This window comes from Canis lupus, chromosome 21 (assembly GCF_011100685.1).
Source record: "Canis lupus familiaris isolate Mischka breed German Shepherd chromosome 21, alternate assembly UU_Cfam_GSD_1.0, whole genome shotgun sequence".
NCBI classification, from domain to species: domain Eukaryota; kingdom Metazoa; phylum Chordata; class Mammalia; order Carnivora; family Canidae; genus Canis; species Canis lupus.
The window spans coordinates 36,471,033-36,496,632 of record NC_049242.1 but is presented as its reverse complement, the minus strand read 5'-3'; the positions used below and the strand labels follow the sequence as shown (position 1 = coordinate 36,496,632).

Below are 25,600 nucleotides of genomic sequence, written 5' to 3'. Positions count from 1 at the left end.
ATGAAGATGGCGGTCTTCTCCCAGACTTGGTTCAAACATTCCAAGTATTTGAAGAACGCAGTAAAACCTTGAAAAATGACTGCTGTCATATAATACCAAGAGAAAAATTATAATCCACTTAGGAATTTAAAGAAACCAAGACTCATAACTCATGTCAAGGGATGTTAATGTACAAGTTGGAACAGAACAGGGACAAATCACCTACATTTGCTTCCTGCCCCTCTCCTTGCCTGGGCTCCGTCCAGACACCCCCAGGGCAGCCTGGGCAGCCTGTGATAACCCCCGGCCCTGCAGGGACAGGGAGGGGCTGTGGGGCCAAGCCAAGGAGAGTGACCTGCACATTCAGTGCTTGGGGGGAGCCGGGTAGGGGTAGGGGGCGCGTGCGGGGAGGGCCTGGCTGGGCTGGCATCTCAGTAGGGCCTCTCCTCAGCTAACTGCTCCGAGGCACCAGCCCCGATCTGGCTGGTTGGCACCTGGGCACTGCTTCACCCCCTCCCCTGCGCTCTTCTCAGAAACAAACAGCACTGAAAGCAAAGAATAAGGAGCAAGTGAGTCCTTCCTGGCCGGATCTCACACCGCCATGCACCACCTCGCCCCGGCCATCTTCACAGAGGGGCTGCTGTGTTCTCAGGAAGAAGTGTGTCTTCCCGCACGGAGGTGCAGCTGGAAGGGCCCACGGACCGCCTCGTGGGGCAGCAAACGGGGAAGGCAGGCGGGTGGGGTGCTGACCTGCCAAGGAAAGCAGATGGAGCCTGGCTGGGCCTCTGTGAAACGTCCATAAAACCCACATTTCCAGATGCTTTCAATTGCCTCATCCCCCAATGGCAATGAAAAAAAGAGGGTGCGTGCCCAGAGCAGCTCAGACACAGGAGTAAACCACCCACCACTGTGAGAGGGTGCAGCTGGGGCAGCTAGGACAGCTCGGCCGCCAGACGGGACAAAGCGGAGGGGGGGCGGCAGCACACCAGTGAGCCATCCCCCCCACCCCCAAAACCCGGCATCACTGTGTCCTACCAGAAAAACCTGGGGGCAGCATAAACACTGGGCACGGCCAGCCGTCAGAGCAGCTGCAGCCCTTCTCTGAGAACCGGGAAGGTTTGCGCTTTCTGACCGTTATTCCAAGCACGTGGTGCGCTCGCGAACAACACGCGGATTAGAAGCCAGGCTTTGCTGATTCCGAGCTGGGGAGCCTGGGGCAAGTTGCTTAAGCTCTCTGGGTCTTGGCTTCCTCGTCTGAACCCAGGGATGACACCAGGCCTGCTCTTCTCCGGGGGTCACAGTGAAGGTCAAAGGGAAGAGCAAACGCGACAGTCTGTCGGGCCACAGGGTGCTGCACAGGTGCTGGCACGCAGGGCCACTGTTAACGGGAACCCCCCCCCCCCCCATCAGCCATGCACGGGGGCAGCAGCAGGAGCCTCTTTTCTGAAGGGCCAGAAACCAGCTCTGGACAAACAGATGTTTCCCGTGACTACACGACCCCCTTTCTGAGAGGCAGTGCGGCCTCAGTGGCCACCGCAGGGCCTGGAAGCTTCTCCAGAGAGACCTCGTCCTTCTCCACCCTGTCACAACACAGGCAAGGATTCTCTTGGCACTCCGTGGAGTTTTCACCCTGCTTCTGATCTTCTTTTTTTTCTCCAATCTAGTCCCCATACAAACCACCTGCCCTTCATTTTGCCACAGGCCTCATCGATTTTGTATTTCCTTAGAGCCGCGCTGGTCACATTTTCCAAACTAAAACCAGGTTTTGTGATTTAACAAAGGAATTTTCGTTGATCTGTGAATTTAGGCCTTTGAAAGAAGCTATAAAAATATGAAAATTAAATCATTCTTGGGGCCACACTAACCGGATGCCTTCATGGAAAAGAGTAAGGTGATGTGCAGGATGTACCTGCAGAACTACTGTGCCTTCTCCCTCAGAGGCCTGCCATTTATGTCCCCAGAGGGGAGGTGGGGCGGGGGGGGGGTTAGGCATCCTTCTTCTCCGATGACCACTCCACTCCTGGCCCCCTCCGTGTCATGCTGTGAGGGAATCCATGAGAGAGCACTTGGTGCAGATCTCCCTAAATGGTGATTAATGCTGCTCCCCTCGAACTCCTCAAATCATGGGCTTTGGATTCAAACTTCAAATCTCCACCCTGCCATCTATGAGATGATTCCTGAGCCATCTATGAGCGGATTCCTGAGCCGCTCTGTTTCAAATACCCATTTCAGCAAGTTTATTTTTGACAAGAGGCAAGGGCATTATCACACAGGGAGTTCTTAGCAATCCTGCCTCCTTCTCTATTACATGGCTCTTCAAATTTCAGCACCATCCCTGGTCTCAAAAACACAGTCATCTCCACTACGCTCTTCCTCCCATAGCTAATTGGTCCCCCAAAGCCTTTTAGTTTTATCAGCATGATCTCTCTCCCCTCCGACATTCCTTATTTTCTGTTCCCCTTGGGCACGGCCAGGCCGCTGCCCTGGTTTGGTTCTTGCCACCCAATACCTGGACCGGAGTGTCACTTCCCTACCCCAGCCACTCTCTAACCTGCTGCCACTGTCATCTTCCCAAAACACACATCGGACCACATCTTTTCCTTCAAAAGAGGAGGTAGGAGAATATATACTCACATTATGCTGTATATGTATTAAAATATCTGGAAAGATTCACAAGGATCTAGTAACTGTGGTTAGAAGGAAGGGAAGTCTCCCTCCATTCTGTTATGCTTATCGATTTTGGACTGTGTGAATTTACTACATATTTAAATCATAATTAATTAAAAAAAAATTATTCTGGTTTTTCAAGAATAATTTCAAGAGGGTTCCAAACCACCTGGTGAGAATATTCTCTCAAGCCTGGCCCCTTCCATGTCTCTGGCCTGATTTTCTGCTACATTACTACAAGATGTTCAGGTCTCGAATACATTTGTGGAGTCCTCGACGTGTCCAGGGACGCTACTCACTGTAAGTGTCAGAGCAACACAGTGAGACCACTGATGCCCACCTACAGAGCAGAGTCTGGCTGACTGCATTTGCCCCAAACCTCACACAGCTATTCAGAGACCAGGCCTCTCATTCCACTAGAATGCAGATGTCGCCACTACAGCATGGTGGGAGATGCATCCTAAAGTCCAGGTGGAAACCTTCTCTGCTTCTTTCACTTCTTTGCCCCAAACCCTGAGGAGAATCACAGCACCACAAGTTGGAAAAGGTGCTCAGGGGAAACCCAGCCCAGCTCTCCACCCAAGGTGAAGGGCACTGGGCTATCCAGCCTGTGCCGAGGGAGCTCACACTTTGGAAGGCAGCTGTCTTTCTGTCTGAATAATCTCTTTATTTCTGCACCAGTCCAGGGAGGTGGTTAAGCACACAGAGTGGAGCCCAACCTTGGCACGGCCACTTCCTGGCGATGGATCCTCATGAACGTACCCTCATGTTTCTGACAGACTGCGGAGAAGAACAGTATCCACGTCAACATGCTTGGCACATGGTGCTTTGAACACAGCTCAGGAAGTGCTGGCGACCCTCGTTACTGCTGCAGCACATAAAGGTATTTCCTAGAGTTGAGCCGAGCTGTGCCTTCCCTGTTCATCAGGTTTGTTCCTGTCCCCATCACAGAACTCACCTCTTTTTTCTGCAAAACACTGCTCCTGTGAAGTCTCAAAAGAATAATTTCCTTGTCCCTCCCTCTCAGTTCCGCACTTGTCTCCGGCTGTAGTAACTCCCACCTAAGGAAATGCACACTCTGTCTTCCTGCTTACAGTCCTGCTTGTTCTGGCATCCAGAACACCACAGGCATTACAAGTGCAACCCTGTGCCTGGGAAGCCTGACCAGTGCAGGGGGGCGGGGGGGGGGGCTAGGGGGAGGGGCAGGGGGTGGCCAGCCCTGGAGCAGCATGGGGCTGGGCTGCAGGAAGGCTGGAGGCACCTGCTGTGCCCCAGGGTAGGGCTGGAGAAATTCTGCTGGGCTTTATCAGGAAAACCACTCCCCATGCACACACGGAGAGCCCAGATTTTCATCGGCTGCAAGGAGCAGCTGCCTGACTTGGCCAGGTTTCAGGCAAGGTGCTTTTAAATGGCCCACCCTGGGTGGGGGAGCTTGTGCTCAACACTTGAAGTCCTGGGATATGTAACACCGAAATCATGTAGAAAAGTGTATTTGCTGGCATTACTAACCACTTCTAAAATAGTCTTTGTTGTTTAGATTCTTCCTCCCTTCCTTTCTTCACCCTCTGCTGTTTTTCTCTTAGCTTCAAGTGGAGCCAGAGGTAACAGAGGGACTGCCTTGCTGGTTTTCCACCAATATAAACAACCACCAATCGGGAAAAGCCGCCGTCTGGTTCGTCCCCGCTGCAGAGCCAGCAGGGGCCGCTCATCCCCCAAATGACTCTTCCTTTAGCTCCTTACGGATTACAGCCGGCCAGGCCACAGACTACACCAACGAACCGGCTACTCATCAGATACAAATGGATCCTGCGGCCCTTTGGTCATAATCCCAGGCTGCAGAGTCAGCAGACCTGGGCCGCAATCCTGTTTCCAACAGCTGACTGCCCAAACACGGGGCAGGCTGTGTCCCGGGATTACGTGAACTGATGCACAGTCCCGGCTGTCACCACCACCACAGTGCTGCGGGTGCTGGCACCGCCAGGGACAGCAGAGTCCTGAAGATGTCTTCAGTGGTGGCAACGGGGACCTACGTCGTGAATTGAGTGATTTTCCAGAATGGGTGGTACCAGGGAGGCCACCCTGGCCCGGGAACTAGACGAACCGGGTCTTCCTCTTGCCTTTGTTGCTACACAAGTGTGTATTCGTGCCATGATCGCTGACTAGCTTAAGCCAGCAATCTCTCCAGGCCTCCTCCATAAAAAGGAATAGAATTACCTACCTCACGGGGCAGTGACAGAGATGAAAGAGATCACGAATGAAAAACTAGCACAGCACCCAGCTCATTAATTTGTTTGGGTGTTGTCACCATTACCTATAACCTCACTGACTCCAAAGAGCCTAAGTCCTTAGTAGGAGGTAGGGGGAAATGTGTGTGTGTGTCTGTACGCAAAGACTAGAATCCAAACACAGAGGTGAAATTATTTAGGGACTTTAATTATGTATCGCTTTGTTGGCTTCCATATCAAATTAACGAGCTTAAGGTCTGATGTCAAATTTTAAATGCCGTATATCCAACTTTGTTAAAAGGTGCCAGTTGAATTCACTTTAGATGGCTTTAAGTTTTCCTGCAGTTGGAACAAAAGTACAGTAAAATTAAAGTCTGAGGAGCACAGAAAGCCTGAGAGCCAAAGAAGCCATCCACAAGCTACAAGTTTTTCAGTGTGATTTTGGTCTTAAAAGTGCCATTACACACTCATTATAACATCACCCTGTGTTTGCAAAATAAAGCACGATGCATTATGGAACTGGAGAAGCTAGTGCTTAAGACACTGTCACAGTGCTTTAAATAATTTTGCTAATTCTTCCCTATTTTGATTAATCAATCACCTTTTTCTCCCAGGTTCCCCCAACCACTTCCTCTTTCCATGTGAAGCATCCTTCTTCTTCTTCTTTTTTTGAGAAGCATCCTTCAAACTCTCACATTTCTACTGAAATAAATTCACGTGACGTTATTCACAATCCCCCATATATTTATTTGTACACATTAACTCAATTGTGTATTACTCCAAAATTAAGTGTTTATAACATAGGAAGGTGAGAAGCCACATCAAAAGTGACACGGAAGTTGCAATATGACAACATAATGTCACAATAGTGATAGAGCTTTGGTTGGTATTGACAGGCCTAATTTTAAAATCATGATACGAGCCGGAAACACCAACTTATATATTAGAAGGTATTATTACTTTCTGAAATGACACATTTTTAATCTAAAGAGCAAGTAATTTTCAAACTGTGAAGAAGGGCTGTTACTCCACAGAAGCACTTAACATCACCTTCCATACTGTGTGCGTGTGTGTACTTCTCATGTCTTCTTTGGAACGCAGGCTCCATGAGAATAAGGATTAGTTTCCTCTGCTGTTGACTCCCTAACACCTGAAACAGTGGCTGCCATGTAGGAAGTATTTAAAAATTGTTTGTGAGTGAATTCCAATTTCTTTCAATCCCCAACTCATGCTCCCTTAAAGTATCACTATGTCCTCAAGAGGGCCAAGGGTGTTGACTCACACTAGGCTTTGCATTTATTTCAGGGTCTCTGAAGTCATGTACTCAAGTCGAGTCTTTAAGAGCCAAACCTCTTCATTCATCAGGTAAAAGGCCAAATCCAGTTGAACCAGTCAGATTATCACAGGTAATCCTCAACACGTATAAAACATGTATCTGGACTCTGTTCCAAGGAAGCCGGCAGGGGGGTGGGGGTGGGAGGGGGGCTGCCTTTACGGAATTATCCACCAACTTTCACCTCCCGCTTCATATACTCCAGAGTCATCACCTCTGGAATGTTCTCCTTTATTCTTCCCCTGTCTGTGTCAATCCTCTCTGCCTTTCAGGGTTAAGGCTGACTTCCTCAAAGAAGCCTGCCCTGTCCGTTCATCACTCACAGCATTCGGTGCTCTTCCTTCCCAGCACTCACTACACTTCACAATGACCTTGTGGGGGGCAGGTGCTTTGTGTGTGTCTTCCCATTAGACGTCACACGCCACGCGGGCAGACACGGTGCCTGCCTGTGTAGCACCAGGCCCCTCCTCGGGTGGTGCCCTGAACACACGTGCAGGAGCTCATCAGTGTTTATGGACTTGGACTGAATGAATCCAGTGATTCACAATCTATAGCCCAATAAACACACCCAACAGAAAGAGGAACTGGGCATTCCTGGCCCTGACAGGTCTGGAACCGGAGAGGATAGCTGCCAGAGGGGGGCTGCCATAGGCCTTTTAAATTAAAAAAAAAAAAAAAAAAAATTATCATGATAAAATATTCTATCGTCTTTCAGCCAGGGAAACAACTACCATCTCGGTGCCTCGGAGCTCTGTTCTTTAAAAAACTGGTAATCAAAGAGAGAGATCTGCTCCCACAGGAGATGTATAGACTGGAGAGAGAGAACTTCGAAATCCAGGGTGGTTTACAGTGGTGGAAAGAGTAGAATGAAATAGATTTGGGCTCCCGATCCCTGTACTTATTTGCTAAACATCCTAAATTGCTGAATGCTTCTGGACCTCAGTTTCTTCATCTGTAAAATGGGGAAGGGAAACAGTACTACAGAGGCAGAATGAAATAATCAGCCGGGGCGTTCTCTGTAAGCAACGAAGTGTCCTACCAACACCAGTTATGCAAAGTGAAAAGCATTGCTGGGCTGAAACCCAGTCTTTGGCCAAAGAATCCCCTATGCTTTCCAAAAAGAACAAGAAACAAAGACTCAGGAGGGTAATCTTTTTGTTTACATGTCAGTGCCTCTCACGGAGAAGGATTTTATGCCATCACCATCACCCTTCTTATAAAACCGCTCAGCCACATGAGAAGAGCGATAACTCTTTCCAATAACCTGCCTCAATGGGCCCAATGACCGATTTTACATCTCCTTCTTCATTTTTTTCTCCTAATTTTGGAACAGGCTCTAATTTTCTAGAAACTCACAGAGTTCACAATTCAAAGACAGAAATAGTGGTCCACGCACAGTTTGCCCCGAGTCTTCACTCTCGGGGATGGCTTGTGGTGTCTCCCCAGTCAGAGGCTTTCCATTGAGCTGCAGTACCAAGAGCCCAGAGAAGTCCTGACTGTTCGGTATGTCGGTATTCACAACAGATGGTGAACTCACCCTTGACAGTTTCTCCCGATGACAGAGCGACAGCAAGGCAGTGAACACACAGAGCCTGGCACCTCTGCGCTTCGGTCGCCCCTGAGATCAGGGCGGTGGGGTGAGACAGAGTGCAGGGAAGGGAGCTGGTGAGGATCCCGAGGACAAACTCCTGATTCCTGCATTTTTGCCTTGGATTCACCCACACACAGATGCAACGCTAAGATGAACAGCCAAGGAGTGGGAGTGAAGAAAGGGTCTGGGGCTGGTCGGGTGGGAAGGCGGGGTGCTCACACATGTATGGCAAGAGATGGGCCGGGCCGGGTAACAATGGCGTGATGGGCACTGGATGTGGCAGGGAAGATGGAAAAGAAGAAAAATGACAGAGTCCAGATGCCAATGTAACCAGTGCTGAGGTCATAAGCATCACCTTCTGTATCAAACTGCTGAAATACCAGCTTGTTAGGGCTCCCTTAAGAAGAGAGCCACTCGCGGGGATCCCTGGGTGGCTCAGCGCTTTAGCACCTGCCTTTGGCCCAGGGCCTGATCCTGGAGACCCGGGATCAAGTCCCACATCGGGCTCCCTGCTTCTCCCTCTGCCTGCGTCTCTGCCTCTCTCTGTGTATCATGAATAAATAAAATCTTAAAAAGAAAAAAAAAAAAAAAGAGAGAGAGAGCCACTCGCTATGTTGAGAAAAGACAAGACTTGCAAAGGCAGCACCGAGCAACTGCTAAATGCTTAGACTTGAGTTTTTAAAGACATGAATTTGAATCTCTAATCTATCAGATATGAACTGTGTGACTTTAGAGTAATTCCTTAACCTGTCTCCTCATCTGTCCGACGGTACCGACACTTACGGGGTTTTTGCGGGTGTAAAACATGACCACATCTGTAAGGAGCTCTGCACGGTGCCAGCCATGTCAGGGTTTAGTAACTGTCACCTGCTGCTACAATTTCCTAAAAACAAGAGCCAGTGAAAGTCTTTCCCCTTCAGGCTCCCACATTCTCTGGCGTTTGTGGTCCACAGCATTCATAAATATTCGGCTCTAAAATTCTACCAACTTGTCAACAGAAATACCTTTTTCTTTAAGTGAAAGTTTGGTTATTCTTCCCCAGGCCCATTTTCGCCCAGGTTATTTGTCAGGCATGAGGGGGTGGGGGGGACAGGGAAGGCAGAGGAGTGAGAAGGTGAAGAGGAATGGGATTGCAGGTACGCCTCGCAGCACACTCACCGAGTCTGGGTCTCGCTGCTGTTCGAGGAAGGCTGAGAACTCCACCAGGCGAAGTTTGGTTGTGCCAATGGAGCGGCCCTGCCAGGCGGGGACCGAGGGAGCTGGGGCTGATGCAGGCTCGAACCCTGAAAAGACCAAGCATCATCTTTAAAGCAGGTGCCTCCCCTTGGGGCCTGAGGCCAGCGCTGGGGCAGGGCCCCGCAAAAAGGCTGCCCCCCTCCACCAGAGTCCAGGGGCAGAATGAAGTCAGGGGGTGGTGGGATTCTGGCCAAGGACCCTCGAGGCACAATGCTATGTGGCTCCTCACAAGGACAACTCCTGCCCAGGTTAGGAGCTGGAGGACACTTCCTCCCGGGCAAGGGGACTGGCTGGGTGGGGTCAAGGCCGGCATGGCTGAAGGGCCTAAAGTGAATCCCACAAGGATCCCCTGAAACGCTTCCTGCGTTTGCCCATCTCCTTCCTTAAGACTGTGGTCACCAGCACAGCAGAGCTCTCTCAGAAGGCTCGGTGGCCCTGGAACAGAGTGCAGTGTGTGAACGCATGTGCCTGTCTGGGGCTCTTCCACTGAGTGGCTCCACATGCCCGGGGGTGGGGAGGAAGCAGGTGGGCCGGCCAGATCCCCGTTTCCTAGTCGAAGCTTCTCTGGAAGCTCTTCATTAAGGAAAGGGTGTGAGGAACCGAAACCCACTTATGTAATGAAGCATGAATAATACCCTAGCGGCCCTCAAGATCTGAATTGTCCAATTCAGCCTGTTTATGATGAAGAAGGAACCACAGTAACTTCCCCTTCCAAGGGTGACCCAGGATCCCCGGTGAAAGTGATCGGGCTTCTTCCCTTTTTCTTTTCTTTCAGTTTTTTTTTTTTTTTTAATTGAGATATAATTGGACATATCCACGGGATCCCTGGGTGGCGCAGCGGTTTGGCGCCTGCCTTTGGCCCAGGGCGCAATCCCGGAGACCCGGGATCGAATCCCACGTCGGGCTCCCGGTGCATGGAGCCTGCTTCTCCCTCTGCCTGTGTCTCTGCCTCTATCATAAATAAATTAAAAATTAAAAAAAAAATTGGACATATCCAAATCTTTTTTTTTTCCTTTTTAAGTAAACTTGATGCCCAGCGTGAGACTCGAACTCACACCCCCAAGATCAAGAGTGGCATGCTCTACAGACTGGGCCAGCCAGGCGCCCCTGGCTTCCCTTTTCTTTAAAAACCTCCTGGGAGGTGACTGGGGGGACTGAACATGTCTGTGACCCTTCTGAGCCCCAGGCTCAAGGAGGGTAGGGGGGAGGAGGGGGTGCCCCTGGCACTGCAGTGACAGGGGATATGCCACTGTGGAACAAAGCGATGGGCCCGGCTGCTGGCTGCGCAGGACGTTCCTCCGAGTGGCAGACCCTTGGACACTCACCTGGAATGGGGGCTGTGACCGCTGGCTGGATGGGGTAGGCCTGCTGCACAAAGGGCTTGACGCTGGGGAGGGAGGGGTGGAGTCAGAAATCGAGACTGTAGCAGTGGCTGCTCCCCGTGTCTGGCCTTGGCCTCCCAGGGCTAGGGGCCCAACCTGCACCCCACCCCCCAAAGGTTCCCTGCCTGCAGGTGGTCGCACAGCCCAGAAGAGCTCCGCCAGGACAGAGACAAGACGGTTGCTCTCTCTGATTGAGAGGGTCCAGCATGGTGCTGGGAACCCAACCATCAAGCCTCACGCCCTTTCAGTGAGATGAGCTGGAGAGACATCAGCCCGATTCCCAGAAGCTGTGACATCTATTTGAAAGTCTCTTCTGGTCCCTGCAGTGACCAAGGTCAGGGGTCACCATTCCCAGGCACAGTCTGGGACAGGCTTTGGGCTCTCCTTCTCTTGGCCCAACAGCTTAGGTTCTTTTGAAAACAGGAGGGCAGGATTTCCTTTCTGCTTTTATCTCCAGACTACCCTCAGCTTCCAGTTTACGAGGCCTGCCTCCCTTGCCCTGAAAACACCAGCAGGATTGTCTACACTTCAGGTGGTGGAGAGCTGTTTACACCTCTCCTAGGCCTACTCGGTCTCTTTCTCACTACTGGCTGCAGAGGATAAAGGCAGATGACTTTGGGGAATCTCAGGTTAAATCTCTTTTCTCCTTCAAGCCCCAAGGCATTCTGGCCCCAGAGAAACACCACCCAGGCTCTGCTGTGACCAGACCCTTGTTGTCACTGCCAGCCCCTCCCCAGACTTACTCTTGTGAGGATCCTGGCTGCCCTGTTTGTATCATTCCTGGCCAGAACTGGAAGGCAAAATGCAAGAGGCATCAGGATTAGGAGTTCACACCTAAGCACCGTTCAGGATGTCTACACGTTGCAAGCCCTGCTAAAGACGGTGGGCTCAGATCATCGATCAGCTCCAGAGTGACCCTCTCCAAATGCAGATGTGGTCACCGGTGTGCAACACAATAGCAACCTGCATCCCTGGCCTAGCAGCCCAGGGCTCTAGATAATGACCCCGAGGGTAGGACGAGGCAGCAGCTCTTCTGTGTTCTCCTTACATGTAACAGGCGTGTGAGCATATTACAGGGGCTCACACAGACTCCATCTGACGGCTCTATCCATGCACCTACCCATCCTTCTCCTCCTCCCTCCATTCTCAAATGCTCCCTGTGTAACATTCTGCTTCCACAGCTCAAAGCACCAACGGCCCGGCCAGGAGAGGACAAAACTCTGAGTTAGAGGCCAGGAGCTCCGAGAAGCGATGCGGATGCGTCCTTTGCCGGGAGCTTCCCTGAGGCATCTGGTGCGTGACCCCCTGCTGGAGAGGCAGCGAAGGGAGTTGGGAGGCCCTGGGTTTGAGTCCTGCCGGCACTATGCGTGGTGATCAAATCACCTCAACTCGCTTGTTATTCAGAAAGATGGCAATAATAATTAGAGGCATCTAAAATGACTGCAAGGGCAGCCTGGGTGGCTCAGCGGTTTAGTGCCGCCTTCAGCCCGGGGTGTGGTCCTGGGGACCCGGGATTGAGTCCCGCGTCGGGCTCCCTGCATGGATCCTGCTTCTCCCTCTGCCTGTGTCTCTGCCTCTCTCTCTCTCTCTGTCTGTCATGAGTAAATAAATAAAATCTTAAAAAATAAATAAATAAAATAAAATGACTGCAAAGATTAATGAGATTATAATGTTAAAACCCCTCAGCCTTCAGTAGGTATAAAAGAAAACAGTATTAGAATACTTTGTCCCTCTTGGGTTTAGTTCCCTGAAAGGGGCCCTGAGGACACATGAAAGGAGAGCAAGGGGCAGGAAAAAACAAATACATAAATAAAGCAGAAGCAGGTCGCGCCACAGAAGGGCACCAGCAAAGTGATACCTAGTTCCATGTCTGCAGGGCCCAAGGATCCTGGTCTCTTGCTTTCTCTTCCTTCTCTCCCAGCCCCTTCCCTCCCTACACGCTTCCACCACCGTGCAGCCGCATCATCAGCTGCCCATCGGCACGCCGGGGCCGCCCCCCTCGGGGCCACCACAGCCACCACCACTGGACGGCTGTGACTTACCCCCGGCGCCCCTGGGAAGGCGGGGCGTGGAATCCCGGGCAGCCCCAGCTTGTTGTGGATGGCGGTGGCCGAGACGATCTGTGCGGACGACATGGCGGCCATGTGCTGCAGGGCCTTATCCTTGGCAGTCTGATCCTTGAAGGCGACAGGGACACACAGACTTACTACGTAACACACGGCTACCAGGCAGCTTCAACAGGCACAGCCACGAGCACATGGACTAAATACAGAGCCACAAAGGAGGCCGGAGAAGCAAACATGCACGGATAAATAAACACAGCCAGAAGGCTAAAACACACTCAACCCACTGCAACTCTGAACCTCTACTGAGACGGCCCAGTGGCAAGGTTTAAAAAAAAAAAAAGATGTTTTAATCCGTTTTTCAACAGAATGGGAAGCTTCTGAGAAGAGCGGACAATGTTATTTATTTTTCCAGCTTCCAAAGGGAGATTTCTCCAATTACTTAACACACTCAGGGAAAGGGGGGGGGGGGGGGGGGAGAAGGCCCTGCATTGAAGCATAGAGATGGGAAGAGGGAGAGGGGAGAGGGGTGGTTGTGGATCTGGGGTAGGACCAGCCACAGGGTATGGGCAGGACCCGTCTGTGTGCGCTGTCCCAGGGGTCACAGTCCAGGAGCTGCTGGGGTCATGCGAGGCCCGCAGGCACCTGGTGGGGAGGCTCAGAAGCAGCAGGGCAGGTGGGAGGCCGTGACGGGGCCAAGCAGCATGCTGGCAGGGGGCGCATGCTTTCTCAGGTACCCCCACCGTGGGTCTAAGGCTACACGGGTTCTCTCTATGGCCAAGGACACGGGGCATGCTACTGGGTAGGTGGCTTCTCCCTTTCTTATGTGGGTCTTTTCTAGAAAAGCCAAGGCTGGTAACACAAAGCTAGCCAAAAAGTCTGCCAAGCACAGCTAAAATACAGAATACTCAATTTGGTGAAGATACTTACCATGCTTGTTACCTGGATACAACAATAAACAATTTGTTAAAAGAATTGCGTAGAAAGGCAGGGATATTTTTCTTCTTCACTTAAAAAATATATATATGTTTACACACAAACACACAATATCGGGTACAGGGGAATGCATAGGGCTATGGGTCTTTTCCACATTTTAGCAGGAATGTAGGACCTAGATAACGATCTAGAAAGGCAATCAGCAACCAGTCCACCCCTTTCAAAACCTACTCCCAACCCCTCTGAGCTGGTTCTGTGGCTTCCCCAATGTAGACAGAGAATTGGTCAGACCCTTGGTACGTGTTCCTGATGGTACAGGCAGAGAGAACTTCATGCTTGATAGACATGTCACGGTTCCTGGGTGCTCACAGAAGGTCTATACAATCTATACCAGGCCCAGACTCCACCAGAACATGAACAAAATGGTGGCACCAAAATAAAGGGATCCCCGGCCACAGATGCCACTCAGAGTCAGACAGCAAGTGAAGGTCAAGGGAAACTTCAGGCTAAGACACCAGGTCTAAGACTCAGGCCACAGTTGGCTTCAATGTTTACAGATTTACCCAAAGGTGAGGGACAAGCATGCTGAAGGGGCCAGAGGCTAGGCCAGAGGGAGAAATTAAAATTATAATGATAAAGCCAAACCTACAAAATAACTACTAGGGGCTTCTAAAAAAGATCAAACTAGGTGCTCTCAAGGTATAGACACCACTTGGCCCAGTAACTGCCAGGAACACCATGTGGATTTTCTTTCTTTTTAATTAATTAATTAATAATTAATTAATTAATTTTTCCCCATGTGGATTTTAAAAAACCTTACATTAACCCTTGGAAAAGAGCCTAACACTTGCATAAAATTTTGAATTTTATACATTTCTCTGGCCCTCAACTGGAAAAGAAAGAGAAATAGTCTCATGTAACAGCTTTTTGGGGTTGTACATGGTCACTGGATCGTCTTGAAGGGCATGTGCTGCAGGTGAATGAAACTGTGAGGAGCCAGTTAGCCTGCAGGATTCCTGGTCCCCAACAGAATGGCTCCGGGGACTAGCGTGGTGCTTTGCTCCCCCTGCTCAGATGGCATTCTTTGAGTTGAGCCTCCACTTGCTAATCTGCTGCATGTTCTACCTAAGGCTACCTCCCTCTGTAATTTTGTTTTTTTTTTAAAGAGCCAAATCATTTCGGATACTGAGATGCCCAAAAAAGACTTATCTTGATGTCAGTGGAATCAACTGACTAGGTGTGCAAATGCCCTCAAGCCAAACTGAGCCTGACACACACACGTCTCAGCACCAATCTATTCCTAGCTGGTCCCGTGGCCCCACCTGCCACCTGCCCCATCATCCCCACAGAGGGTGACCTAGGCATAATGAACAGAAAACCCAGCTCCAGTCCTACTACATCCTTCTCTGTCAGGAGTGTCTTGACATCAAAACAAGTGCCCTGGTGTGGTATCTTTTTGGATCCGTCATCTGGTACGCCAGCCCCCAAGCCACCTAACCCCTAATGAGAGGTTATAAATGTCCTCGAGGTGACTTCTGAGCTCAAGTAATGTCACAAATATAACCACAGGCGCCTTCCACCACAAGGAACAATCCTGACCACTTGTCGAGGGGCCAGCCAAGGGAGCCGGGACAGTGGCAGCCCAGACTCCTTGCTGGTCTGGCTGATGTAAAATTGAGGAGTAAGAGCCGCGGGCCTGGCTGTATTCCAAAAGTCCATCAGTGGCCCCTGTGTTCATGAGACGCTGATGACAGGGGTGACTCCACTCACCCAAACACAGTGTGTGTCTGTGAACACCCGGTGGAGGGAACTCAAGAATTGGAAGTCCAGGTGTGAATGGAAAGGAGTCGCCCACATCTCCATAGCCTGCTTTTATTCTACCAGAGGTGCTGGAGATGTTCCCCTTTGCTAGTCTGACTGAAAAGTTCTTGGGACACCTGGGTGGCTCAGTGGTTGAGCATCTGCCTTCAGCTCAGGTCGAGATCCCGGGGTCCCAGGATCGAGTCCCTCGTGAGGCTCCCTGCAGGGAGCCTGCTTCTCCCTGTGCCTGTATCTCTGCCTCTCTGTGTCTCTCATGAATAAATAAATAAAAATCTTTGGAAAAGAACAAACAAACAAAAAACAAGGAAATCAGTCAATGAGGAAAGGAGAAATGTCACCAGCTTTGCTGTTTAGGTCACACAGCATCAGGACAGGGCCATTTTCTTTCGCTAAATAAAGAAGGTTTGACTCTTACTACCCTGCCATCCAGGAGGCTCCAAGGTTTGACTCCAGCCATCCAGGAGGTTCCCAAATGAAACAAATGCTCAAAGGCCGGAGAGCAAATCAATCTTTCCCACCTCACCAACTCGCTCCATCCCAGTAAAGGGGAGTCTGGAGATGTCGCTCCAAACCGGACTCTGCCTGACGTTAATGGATTGCATTACCTTGAGCTCGTCACCTAACCCTCTAATTTTCTTCATCACTGAAATGAAGACTCATACTTTATGCTCCAAAGCCCTTCTGGCTCTGTCACTATAAGCACGAGTTCCATTTATAAGCAAATACATCTTAATACATAAAGCCAGAGAGTACTGGTGAAATGATAGCAAGATGTCAAAATTTGGGCAGCTTTTGGCTGCCTATCCTAACAGAGAGAAAGCCAAGCGTGGAGAGGAAATTTTATCTCAAGTAGAGGTTCTTTCTGCACTTGACCTAGCTATTTGAGAATAGGCAATTTTCTGCAAATGGACTGAAATGTCTATACCCGTGATTTCCTACCTTTTGAAGTGGAGACACTCTACCTTCTCATTTAATAACATCTCCTCCTTTATCTAAAATATATATTTAAAAATTAAAAGGATAAAAAAATTTTTTGTCTAAAAAAACAAAAGCAGCCCTGCAGATAATAAGCACTGCCAGTGATATCTCAAAATCAGAACCAAGAGCCTGGCTGTAGACCCATTTAATCTGAAATGGGAGTACGGAAGGATGCCAAGCTGAGAGATTTCAATGGAAGGGCCTCTAAATTGTCATTTTCAGCCTAGAGATATATGCCTGGCTTTCAAGAAATTATAACTCTTAAGTGTCCGACCTGAGTAAATTGCTTCTCTGTGTCACTCTGGTCTAATATGCTGGACTTTTAGACATTCCACTCCACCCTTACCACTCACCCCAGAATAAAGGAGGAAGTGGGGGGGGGGGGGTTGTTAATCTACCCGAATGACTATGCTAAGGCAAATTCAAGAGTATCAGCTACATTTGTATACCAGAGTAATTTTATTTTCAGATGTTCTCACATCAACATTTCTGAAATGTGGATGAGATTCACAAAGGTTGAGCACGCTGTTTTATCTTGAAAACTTGTTAAGTCAATACCGAGTTACCCCTATGATGTCTTAGATTATGGGACATTCTCTCGATGAGTGTGTCTACAAGAGCATGCATGAACAAGGACACTGTGTCCTAGCAAAAAGCATGGACAGCTTCACAAGGATCCTCATTACTGGTTTGAAGTCCTTCCATCCCTAAGATTACAAAGAATGAGGCCACAAAAAGCCAAATAAGTTTGGGGATGGAGAAAGAAAAGGCAAATCTCCCTTTACCAACAGAACCCTAACTCAAGCCCCTGACCTGAAATGTGGAAAATAACTTATGCAACAGTGGGGTGGGGGGTAGGGGGGTTGCTAAAACACATGGCCCGTCTGACCGAGGAATGATGGCAGATGAAACACTGCACCTAGGGATGCAGACCTCAGTACCCAGTTGACTTTCGTCCCTGACCCATTTCTGGCATGCTATGCTGTCAACAGCCTCACCACTGCAGCCAGCGGTGGTGAGGCAGGCTGGGTCACGCATAAGCTCCTCAGCCTGAAGCCTTTCAAACTGTTATTGTCACTTAGTAAACAGGCTTTCATATTCCATGACGCGGAGCAAGGCTGCGGCTATACCTCTGGGCCCCGCAGACTGCCTCCTTGTTACGGTTTAAATGTGCATGATGTTTGCCAAGTACCTACACGTAATATACGTGACAGGAAGGCAGCGGGATCACAAATGTGCTCTTCAAACTCCAGGACATCTTATGCCTCAGCCTCCAGACAGTGCGGGAGTCTTGGTCTCACTTCCCTCTGCTTCCTCAGCTTTTGATTATTTTGAGGAATCAATGAGCTCATAATTTTCCGCCACTAACCATCAACAAGTTTTAAAGATGACAGTCAAAGGTACACGAGCTTGCGTGTACAATGTCATAGCTGTCAAATATGGAATTTTAATGAACAGCATGCTCCAGACCGTTGGTTCAGGGGCTATCGGTTTAAGACGTAAAGCCTCAAAATCTATTTTATTCATAGGGAAGTCCACCAATACATTGGGGAAAATATGTAACGTTGAAAAAACACCCTGGATTCAAAAACTCTTGACAGCTCTTAAAATGTTTTCCCCAAATATACTTTTCCTCGCAGTACAAAAAATATAATACAAGAGAGGAAAGATAGCAATTTGCTTGCAAAATCACTTTTTCAGAAAAAGACAAAAACACAGAATACTCTTCTAAAAAGTCATTCTGCAGATGTTTCTCAGTCTTGCACTGTGTGGATTCACATGACCTCTGCAATTATTAGCGCTAGCCCCTAAGTAGATAAACATCACAAAACTCTATGATGGTTTGGGAGAAAAAGATGGAGGGCACTTGAATTTCTCTAGCCATGATCTCTAATTTGCTTATTAGTAGAGAAAGCAGGAGTAAATACAAAAGGGGGCTATTTCGGTCGGGCAGCGGCATTAGCCGAGGAGGGAAGGCACATTCATACTTCTCCTGACTTGCCGTGTAATGAGTAGCAATTAATTCATCCTATTGTATTTCCGAATGCCAAAGACTCCATTCACATCAAAGAAAAAATTTTCAAGGCTTTTACCATTGTTCATTTTCAAATGTACTTAGTTATATTTAGTATTTTATAATTGTCGATAGTGTTTCTTTTAATTCTGATGTGGGGCTTCGCATCATAAAAGATTGTAGATGAGGATCCAGGTGATCTGTAGGTATGACTCCACCAGGAAGCCTGGCATTTAGGTCAGCTGCAGCTAGGTCCGGGTGCTGAGGAAGAGGCACCCTTCTGACCATGGCCCCCTTTCCCTTGGGAGGCGACAGCAAGAGACAAGAAGTCAACCTCCTCTGAGAAGCCAGAGGAACCCATGCTGGCAGCAGACTCAAGTTTGGCTCCAGACAGAGTATCAGCTCCTACCACTCATCTGCTCTGTTGAATTCAAACACTCGTGAAGAGGGGGCTCAGCTGAGGGAGACAATGCGGAAGCATCTTGAGTCAGGGAAATGAGCTCTCATCCTTGACCGGCATTCTTTGGGGAGGCAGCATGATCTCATGCAGGTAGTTTGGGCTTTGGTGCAGCTAGTCCTGGGATCAAATTCAGACTTGTGACCTTGGGAGAGTCCCCTGGCCATTCTAAGCTTCTACCTCCTGATTTATAGAATGAGGACATGAACACCTACCTTCAGGACTGCTTTGGGAACTGCATTAAGTATTCCACATGGTGCCCGCAGCCTGGCCATTCAGTGAACTTGCGGTCTGATATGGGGCTCAGGTGACCCGAAAGGCTTAGGAGCCCTGGTTCTATGGCACTATGATACTCTAGGGCACAGTCTACACTGGAGGCCCATTAACAACGGGAATTCTCTAGAAAGGCATAAAAATGGAGAATGAGGCGGTTTCTATTGCCCTTAAAAAGACCACCCAGGGGCAGCCCAGGTGGCTCAGCGGTTTAGCGCCGCCTTCAGCCCAGGGCCTGATCCTGGAGATCTGAGATCGAGTCCCACATCAGGGTCCCTGCATGGAGCCTGCTTCTCCCTCTGCTTGTGTCTCAGCCTCTCTCTCTCTCTCCCTGTATCTCTCATAAATAAATATTTCTTTAAAAAAAAAAAAAAAGACCACCCAGGTATGGGTTGGTTCACACAGAAAGGTAAATGCACTCAGGCCTCCAGTTTACACTGTGAGTTCCGCATCACCACACCGTGGACGAGAGGTTCTAATTCCATCACGCCCAAGCACGGGAAATTACTGGTCTCCAATCTCAGCTTCAACTCCGTTACATTAAAAACAAGGTAGTGAAACTATCGCTGGGGAGAGAGGGCGCGTGTCACGAATGCCAAAGGAACCCTGTGAAGATCGGGAGATGACAGGAGAGGCGGTGTATCATTTCCCGAATGCCACACGGGCCAGGCCAAGTGTCCCAGTGCTGGCGCTGAAATCCAGGAGGTGGTCATTTCAGGCTTCCTAGGCCTGTGGAGCCCCGACGGCCAATGTCTGAAGGAGCAGGGGGATGCAGAGGGGCACAGGGAGCACCAGTGGGTGAAGTGCAGCAAGCCTCTCTGTAGACAGGCCCATTCCTGGCTGGAACCAGGGGTGATACAACCAGGATGGAGCAGTGTGGACAGCAGCAAGGCCCCAGCGAAGTTCCTGAACTCTTCGGGAGAATTAAATCCACAACTTGAACTTTAAGCTCTCTGCTTATTGGAAGGAATGGCAGATTGGAAAGAATGGCTTGTTCAGAAATCAAATCACAAAAGGCCAGCAGGGCGAGAATGAAGAAAACGGCCCCAGGGAGCACATGTAGCTCGTAAATTAGTCACCAACGACTGGACACAATCGGACAATCTCAGGCCTTTTTCTGCTCTACTGGCATGACGCAATGTCAGCAAGTACAGGCTTTTCTTCAGTGCGAGTCCCGGGCTTGACACGAACACGTCTACTGCCTAAGATGTATTCCTGCCGAGGTCAGGGCAGGATGAAGACCTCCTGTCCTCAGAGTACCGCCTGGAGTTGTGCACTCCCCAAAACACGCTCCAGACCACAAGGGGTCTGGTCCATCTTCTCAAGAGGAAGATGATGATGATGGTCCATGGGTAGCAGAAGTCTGCAGGATGCCCTTCCGCTGCTGCGAGGACAGGGAGGCCTCTGGGCAGGACTGGACAGCCTCACAGGGGGACTGAACATACAGACCTAGAGACTCAGGGTAGATACTCTGAGTGGCGTGGAAAGGCTGCTTCATGTGTGGGCGATACTCTTGCATTCGTTCTATGTGCTGGGAAAATAAATCCCTGGAGCTTTAAAAAAAAAAAAATCAGTTGAGGGCCTCTTGGTCACTTAATGGTGAGCGAGATAATTCAGAGGACAGAGTAATTTCTGGAGTTGCAGCCCCGTGTTCAGACCATGCCACATGCTGCCTTCTCGGACAGGCCGCCGCGTCTCAGGGCTCAGTAGGAGATCGCAGGGAGGGGCTGACTGAGGGCCACGGAGCAGACACACATTGAACCTGCTCTGGGTGACGCCACTGCAGATGCAGCTGGTGACAGGAGGTCCAAGGGAGGAAAGCCCACATCCTTGGAATTCCTCACAGAGCCAGAGGTCACTTGCACACTGTACCTGCCCGGCTCCATCCTCTACCTGGCAACCCGAACCAGGCTTTCAAAGCCATGGATCACCCACAACCGACCTCAGGCCTGAAGAGCAGTGGGTAACAAAGGATTCTGCTGGGGCAGGGACCACAACAGGGCATGCCCGTCACCCGAGAAATGATTCCCTCAAAGCTAAGCCTATTGCAGACCAGCAGTTAGCACTCTGATTTGTCTCTTAAGGCACTTTAGTGAAGAAGACTGAAACGAAACAACTGAAGGGTGTGTGTTTAATGTCCCAAATTCTGGCACTCTGGCCACAAATGCCTTGCATTTCCTTGTCCATCTGAGCAGGCTCTTGAATCTCAACTGTGCTCTGCTGACCCCTTGACCCCCAGTTCTCCCTAGTGTCCCAGTTTCTCTGCTCCTGGTTCTTCATCTCCTGACATCACTCCTCAACCACTTCAACTGTTCCCTTCAATCTGCTTGCCCCCTGACATCCCTCCCTTATGTCATAGTCCATGTCCAAGGTCATCCCAAATGATGACATTCTCTTGAGAGTACCTTGGCTTAGGCTGCTATACACTGTAGAGAAAAAGTCTCATGTTGGTGGCACTGGCTTTAGCACACATTCAGAGTAAATGATGGACAAAAACCTGGATGCTGGACTCATTTTAAGACAAGGATAAAGGAGAAAATAGTTTTTGCTGGATTTATTTTCCTAGGGAAATAAGTGGCAAGGAAAGATACTGTCGATGGGGGTAGGAAGAAGAGGGACATCAGTGAGACAGGCTGGAGAAGGAGGTTGGGGAGAGGAAATTAGAAAAAGAAAGAATAATGTTTTGCCTCTTTTTTTAAAATCTTCCACTGGAAAAATAAAATAAAAGGAAATACGTCATAACGAAAACGATCATCCCTGGCTGGGATAAGCATAAACATTTTATAGTAATTCTCTGCACTTTTTTAAACTTTGTTATATTTAAAATTTAGCAACCCAAATTCATAGTTAACATTTTGATGCATGCCGTCAGTGAACTGCCATTACTACTTTACGAGGACCCAACCTTCCAAAACCTTGTTCAATGCTACTATTGAAAAGTTTTGGTGTGTGCTTTTCAGACTGGGTAGGAACAGAAGTTTTAAACGTAATTTGTTCTTTAAAAACACCAAGGAAGGAAGAGTACACGGCTGTCAGGAGTGGACTGGAGTGGGAGCCAGGTGTGGAGGGCGGGGAGGGCTGACCTGAGCCACAGAGCTGGGCCCCAGGGGTGTGCAGCTGCCCCGGTCCCGGTGCTAACCTCCATCACTCAGACTATGGCAACCCCTGAATTAGGCTCCCTGCGTCCAGCTCTGCCTCCCTCCTGGCCATCCCCCTGAAAACAGGGAGAGCTCCCTGAAGCTTAAATATGAGCACTCCCTACTTGCACCCCATGGCCCAGAAGTGACCCTCACTCTCCCACAGATGATCCAGGACGTTCACACTGGGCTTCTCCAGTCTCATTCCCATCCTGTGCTTCCAAGTAACGGTGTTCCTTATGATTCCCCGAGCACCCCCATGTCTCGGGGGGAGCAGTCTGCCTTCCTCAGTGCCCAGTTCTAATGGCACCCCCCAATCCCCCAACGGCAAGGCTTTCCTTAACTCTCCCACATGCAGAAACGCCCACTCTATTCATTCTACTGCAGAGGCCCCCTAGCTGTGGGACAATCTACTGGAAATCTAGTATTTCCCCAAACGTGGCCAAAAACAACAGAAAAGTTGAGTGGTCCTCAAGAACAGAGACTCTGCTTATTTGACTCTCTCGGTCCAACATCTACTCGAGGGTATAGAACACACTGGATTCTCAACTGAAAAGTTTGCTGGACCGAATTAATCATTTCTGTGTTTTATAAAGTTCAAACCTTTGTGGAAACCGTAAGCTTCCACTAAAACAAATTCTGTTATAAAAGTTAAAATTAGGAGCATCTGGGTGGCTCTGTCGGTTAAGCGTCTGGCTTTGGCTCAGGTCATGCTCTCAGGGACCTGGGAATGAGCCCTGTGTCGGGCTCCCTGCTCAGCTTTCTCAAATAAATAAGTAAAATCTTTTTTTGAAAAGTTAAAATTGGGCAGCCCCAGTGGCTCAGCGGTTTAGCGCCACCTTCAGCCCGGGCATGATCCTGGAGACCCGGGATCGAGTCCCATGTCGGGATCGAGTCCCATGTCGGGCTCCCTGCGTGGAGCCTGCTCCTCCTCTGCCTGTGTCTCTGCCCCACCCCCCGGCTCTCATGAATAAATAAATAAAATCTTAAAAAAAAAAAAGAATTAAAATTAAGTCCACACATTTCGTGGTGATCTGGCTCACAAACAAGTACTTTGAGAACCACTTCTGCAATTAGTAGAAGCATAAAGCTGATCTTTGGAACTTAACTTATTCAAGAGCCTGAATTTCATAGGTAGGTTGACTCATTTTCAACTATGACATGGAAATGACCACTCTCTTCGTGAGTCTGTCTGCCTGAGAGGAATATGGAAAGTAGACTGCATGCAGAACATAAGCCGTCCCGTAAAGGCTGCAGGGGCAGCTGAGAGGGAAGTCACCTCCTTTTTCCTTTGCCTAAAGCAGGGTGGTTTGCAAACCTTATTCAGTGAACAGCCAAAGAGGCCACTGAGAAGGATAAAAGAGCTTGAGCTTGAATTAAAACAGCTTTAGTCATTTAGGGGTGTCGGGTGGCGCAGTCGGTGAGGTGTCTGACTCTTGGTTTTGGCTCAGGTCCTCATCTTGGGGTTGTGAGATCAAGCCCTGTGTCAGGCTCTGCATTCAGCTTGGAGTCAGCTTCAGATTCTCTCCCTCTGCCCCTCCCACTCGTGCTCTTTCTCTCTAATAAATCCATCTTTAAAAAGAAAAAAAGTGGGGATGACTGGGTGGCTCAGTGGCTGAGCATCTGCCTTTGGCCCAGGGTGTGATCCTGGACACCCAGGATCAAGTCCCACATCGGGCTCCCTTCAGGGAGCCTGGTTCTCTCTCTGCCAGTGTCTCTGCCTCTCTCTCTCTCTCTCTGTCTCTCATGAATAAATAAATAAAAGAAAAAAGAAATAAAAAAGCATTTACTCATTTATATATTAAAGGTTTCAACTAAGATTTCAATCTGAAACGAGTTTGTGGCTTAAAAAAGGCTGGAAAGCAACCAGCCTCAAAAATTCTACTCCAGGGAAGGAGGAGGAAGGATTATAGGCAACACATGGAAGCCGCACCTGGCAGTGGCCCCAGGTATGAGCACACCACTTATTCAAACTCCCAGGAGGACAGAGAGAGGAAGCTTGGCTTCATGCTTCAAAGGAGGGCTACAGGTCTTTGTCCACCTCAGAGAATAAAAACCTAGACTTCTAAGCCAGTGGGGAAAAGCCCAGCAGCAGGCTGAGGGAAGACAGATAGGCAGACCGAGCGCCTTAAATGGCCAGTCCACAGCCACCTTCTCTCCAGGAGGCCTTGCTACATCTTCTCAAGCAGAGCACAACCTCTCTGTTAAGTCAGGGTATTTCCTGCCACCCTCACCGGCCGCCCAGAAGCTCTCCTTGTTGTCTCCAGGGCTGATTTCCACCTTCCATAGACTTTACCTCATTAGCTAGTGTGGGGGACCAAGATGATGTGGCCCTCGGCCTGACCCCACAACGACCTCAGTGAGGAGGTTCATCCTTGCCTCCTGCAAATGTGCTGCTAGATTCGAGAGCTGACTGAGAGGGTAGACGGGTGAGATCCACCTCTCCTCCGAGACCGCTTCCCAGGGATGGCTGGTCAGGAAGGTTAAGGAAGCCCTCTCTAACCTCAAATGCCCGCGGGAGGTAAAGGCGGCAACATCTCTGCAGGCAGGCGACAGCCAGTCTCTTTCTCCTCAACTGTCCTAACGTCCTCTGAGGGGCAACACGGCAGCTCTGTGGCTGGGACCTCATCGCCCTGAGCTGCACGCCTAACTCCAAGGGATGTGAGGGGGGACACATGGTGTGCCAACACAAGGCCTTCTGCTTGAAAATATTCTCCTACCTCCACTGGATGCAAACCCACCGGAGAGGCCTGTGGGTTAGGATTCAGAAAGATCTGAGTTCAAATCTTGACAAGTGATGTGTGCTGGGCCTGGTGGCTTTGGGCACATCACTTAAATGCCTGGAGCCCTGGTTTCCTCAATGTTATTCCTCAAAATCTGAATAATGGGACTTACTTCGTAGTGAGCTCAACCGAGAGAACATATGAGAGGCTCTGCAGCTCACTCTCTCCTGTCTCTGCATTCCCAAGCAGCAGCACCCTGACCAGGCGGCTTGTCCCTGGGATTCCCTCCACGTTTGCTCTTGGCTCTTTCTGCTAACACTTATCCCATGGTGCCCTATATTTCACATTCCCATTTCCACGGCCAGCTCTATGAATAGGGGTTGACTGTTAACTGCCCACCGTGATGAACACCATGCCCAGAGCACTCAATTGGTATTAGCTGATGGGAAGAACAAAGGCCTCCCTTCTTCCAAGAATAATGTGGTTGGGAGGAAGGAAAGTAACTGCAAGAAGATGGAGGTGGTTCTTGGAGTGAAACGCTGAGCTGGTTGCTACCCTACTGCCTCTGTTTCCGCCTCCTCGTTGTGTCTGCCCCAAAGGAGAGAGTGGGCCAGCGCTGAAAGGAGGGGGAATGTCATCTTTTCTTCTTTTGTAAGAACAAACACAAATACAACTGTGTGTCTGTGTGTACACGTGTGTATAAAATAATGGTAAACTGTTTCCACTGAGGAAGATTCTTAAAATCCCCAAATGAGAATTTCTTGCATCCCTTCTGGACAGGAGGG

At 49.5% G+C, this 25,600-nt stretch overlaps 1 protein-coding gene and 1 long non-coding RNA gene across 8 annotated transcripts in view; both read right to left on the bottom strand.

Moving 5' to 3' along the window:
* Nucleotides 1–25,600, bottom strand: part of TEAD1 (TEA domain transcription factor 1) — a 269,759-nt gene that overhangs the window by 46,790 nt on the left and 197,369 nt on the right. For 4 of the 7 annotated variants that reach the window (XM_038569059.1, XM_038569063.1, XM_038569062.1 and 1 more), the window contains 5 exons: nucleotides 13,407–13,418; nucleotides 12,456–12,590; nucleotides 11,157–11,203; nucleotides 10,357–10,418; nucleotides 8,954–9,078 (listed from right to left, as the gene is read on the bottom strand). In XM_038569059.1, the coding sequence (XP_038424987.1) occupies nucleotides 8,954–9,078; nucleotides 10,357–10,418; nucleotides 11,157–11,203; nucleotides 12,456–12,590; nucleotides 13,407–13,418 (381 nt within the window). The remainder of the gene's footprint in view (nucleotides 1–8,953; nucleotides 9,079–10,356; nucleotides 10,419–11,156; nucleotides 11,204–12,455; nucleotides 12,591–13,406; nucleotides 13,419–25,600) is intronic. The other 3 variants (XM_038569061.1, XM_038569064.1, XM_038569065.1) reach the window with 1 other exon arrangement.
* LOC119865012 lies at nucleotides 5,059–6,250 on the bottom strand. The gene is made up of 2 exons (XR_005375758.1): nucleotides 5,473–6,250; nucleotides 5,059–5,210 (listed from the first exon to the last, which is right to left on the bottom strand). It is a non-coding gene; the product is annotated as an uncharacterized LOC119865012 (long non-coding RNA).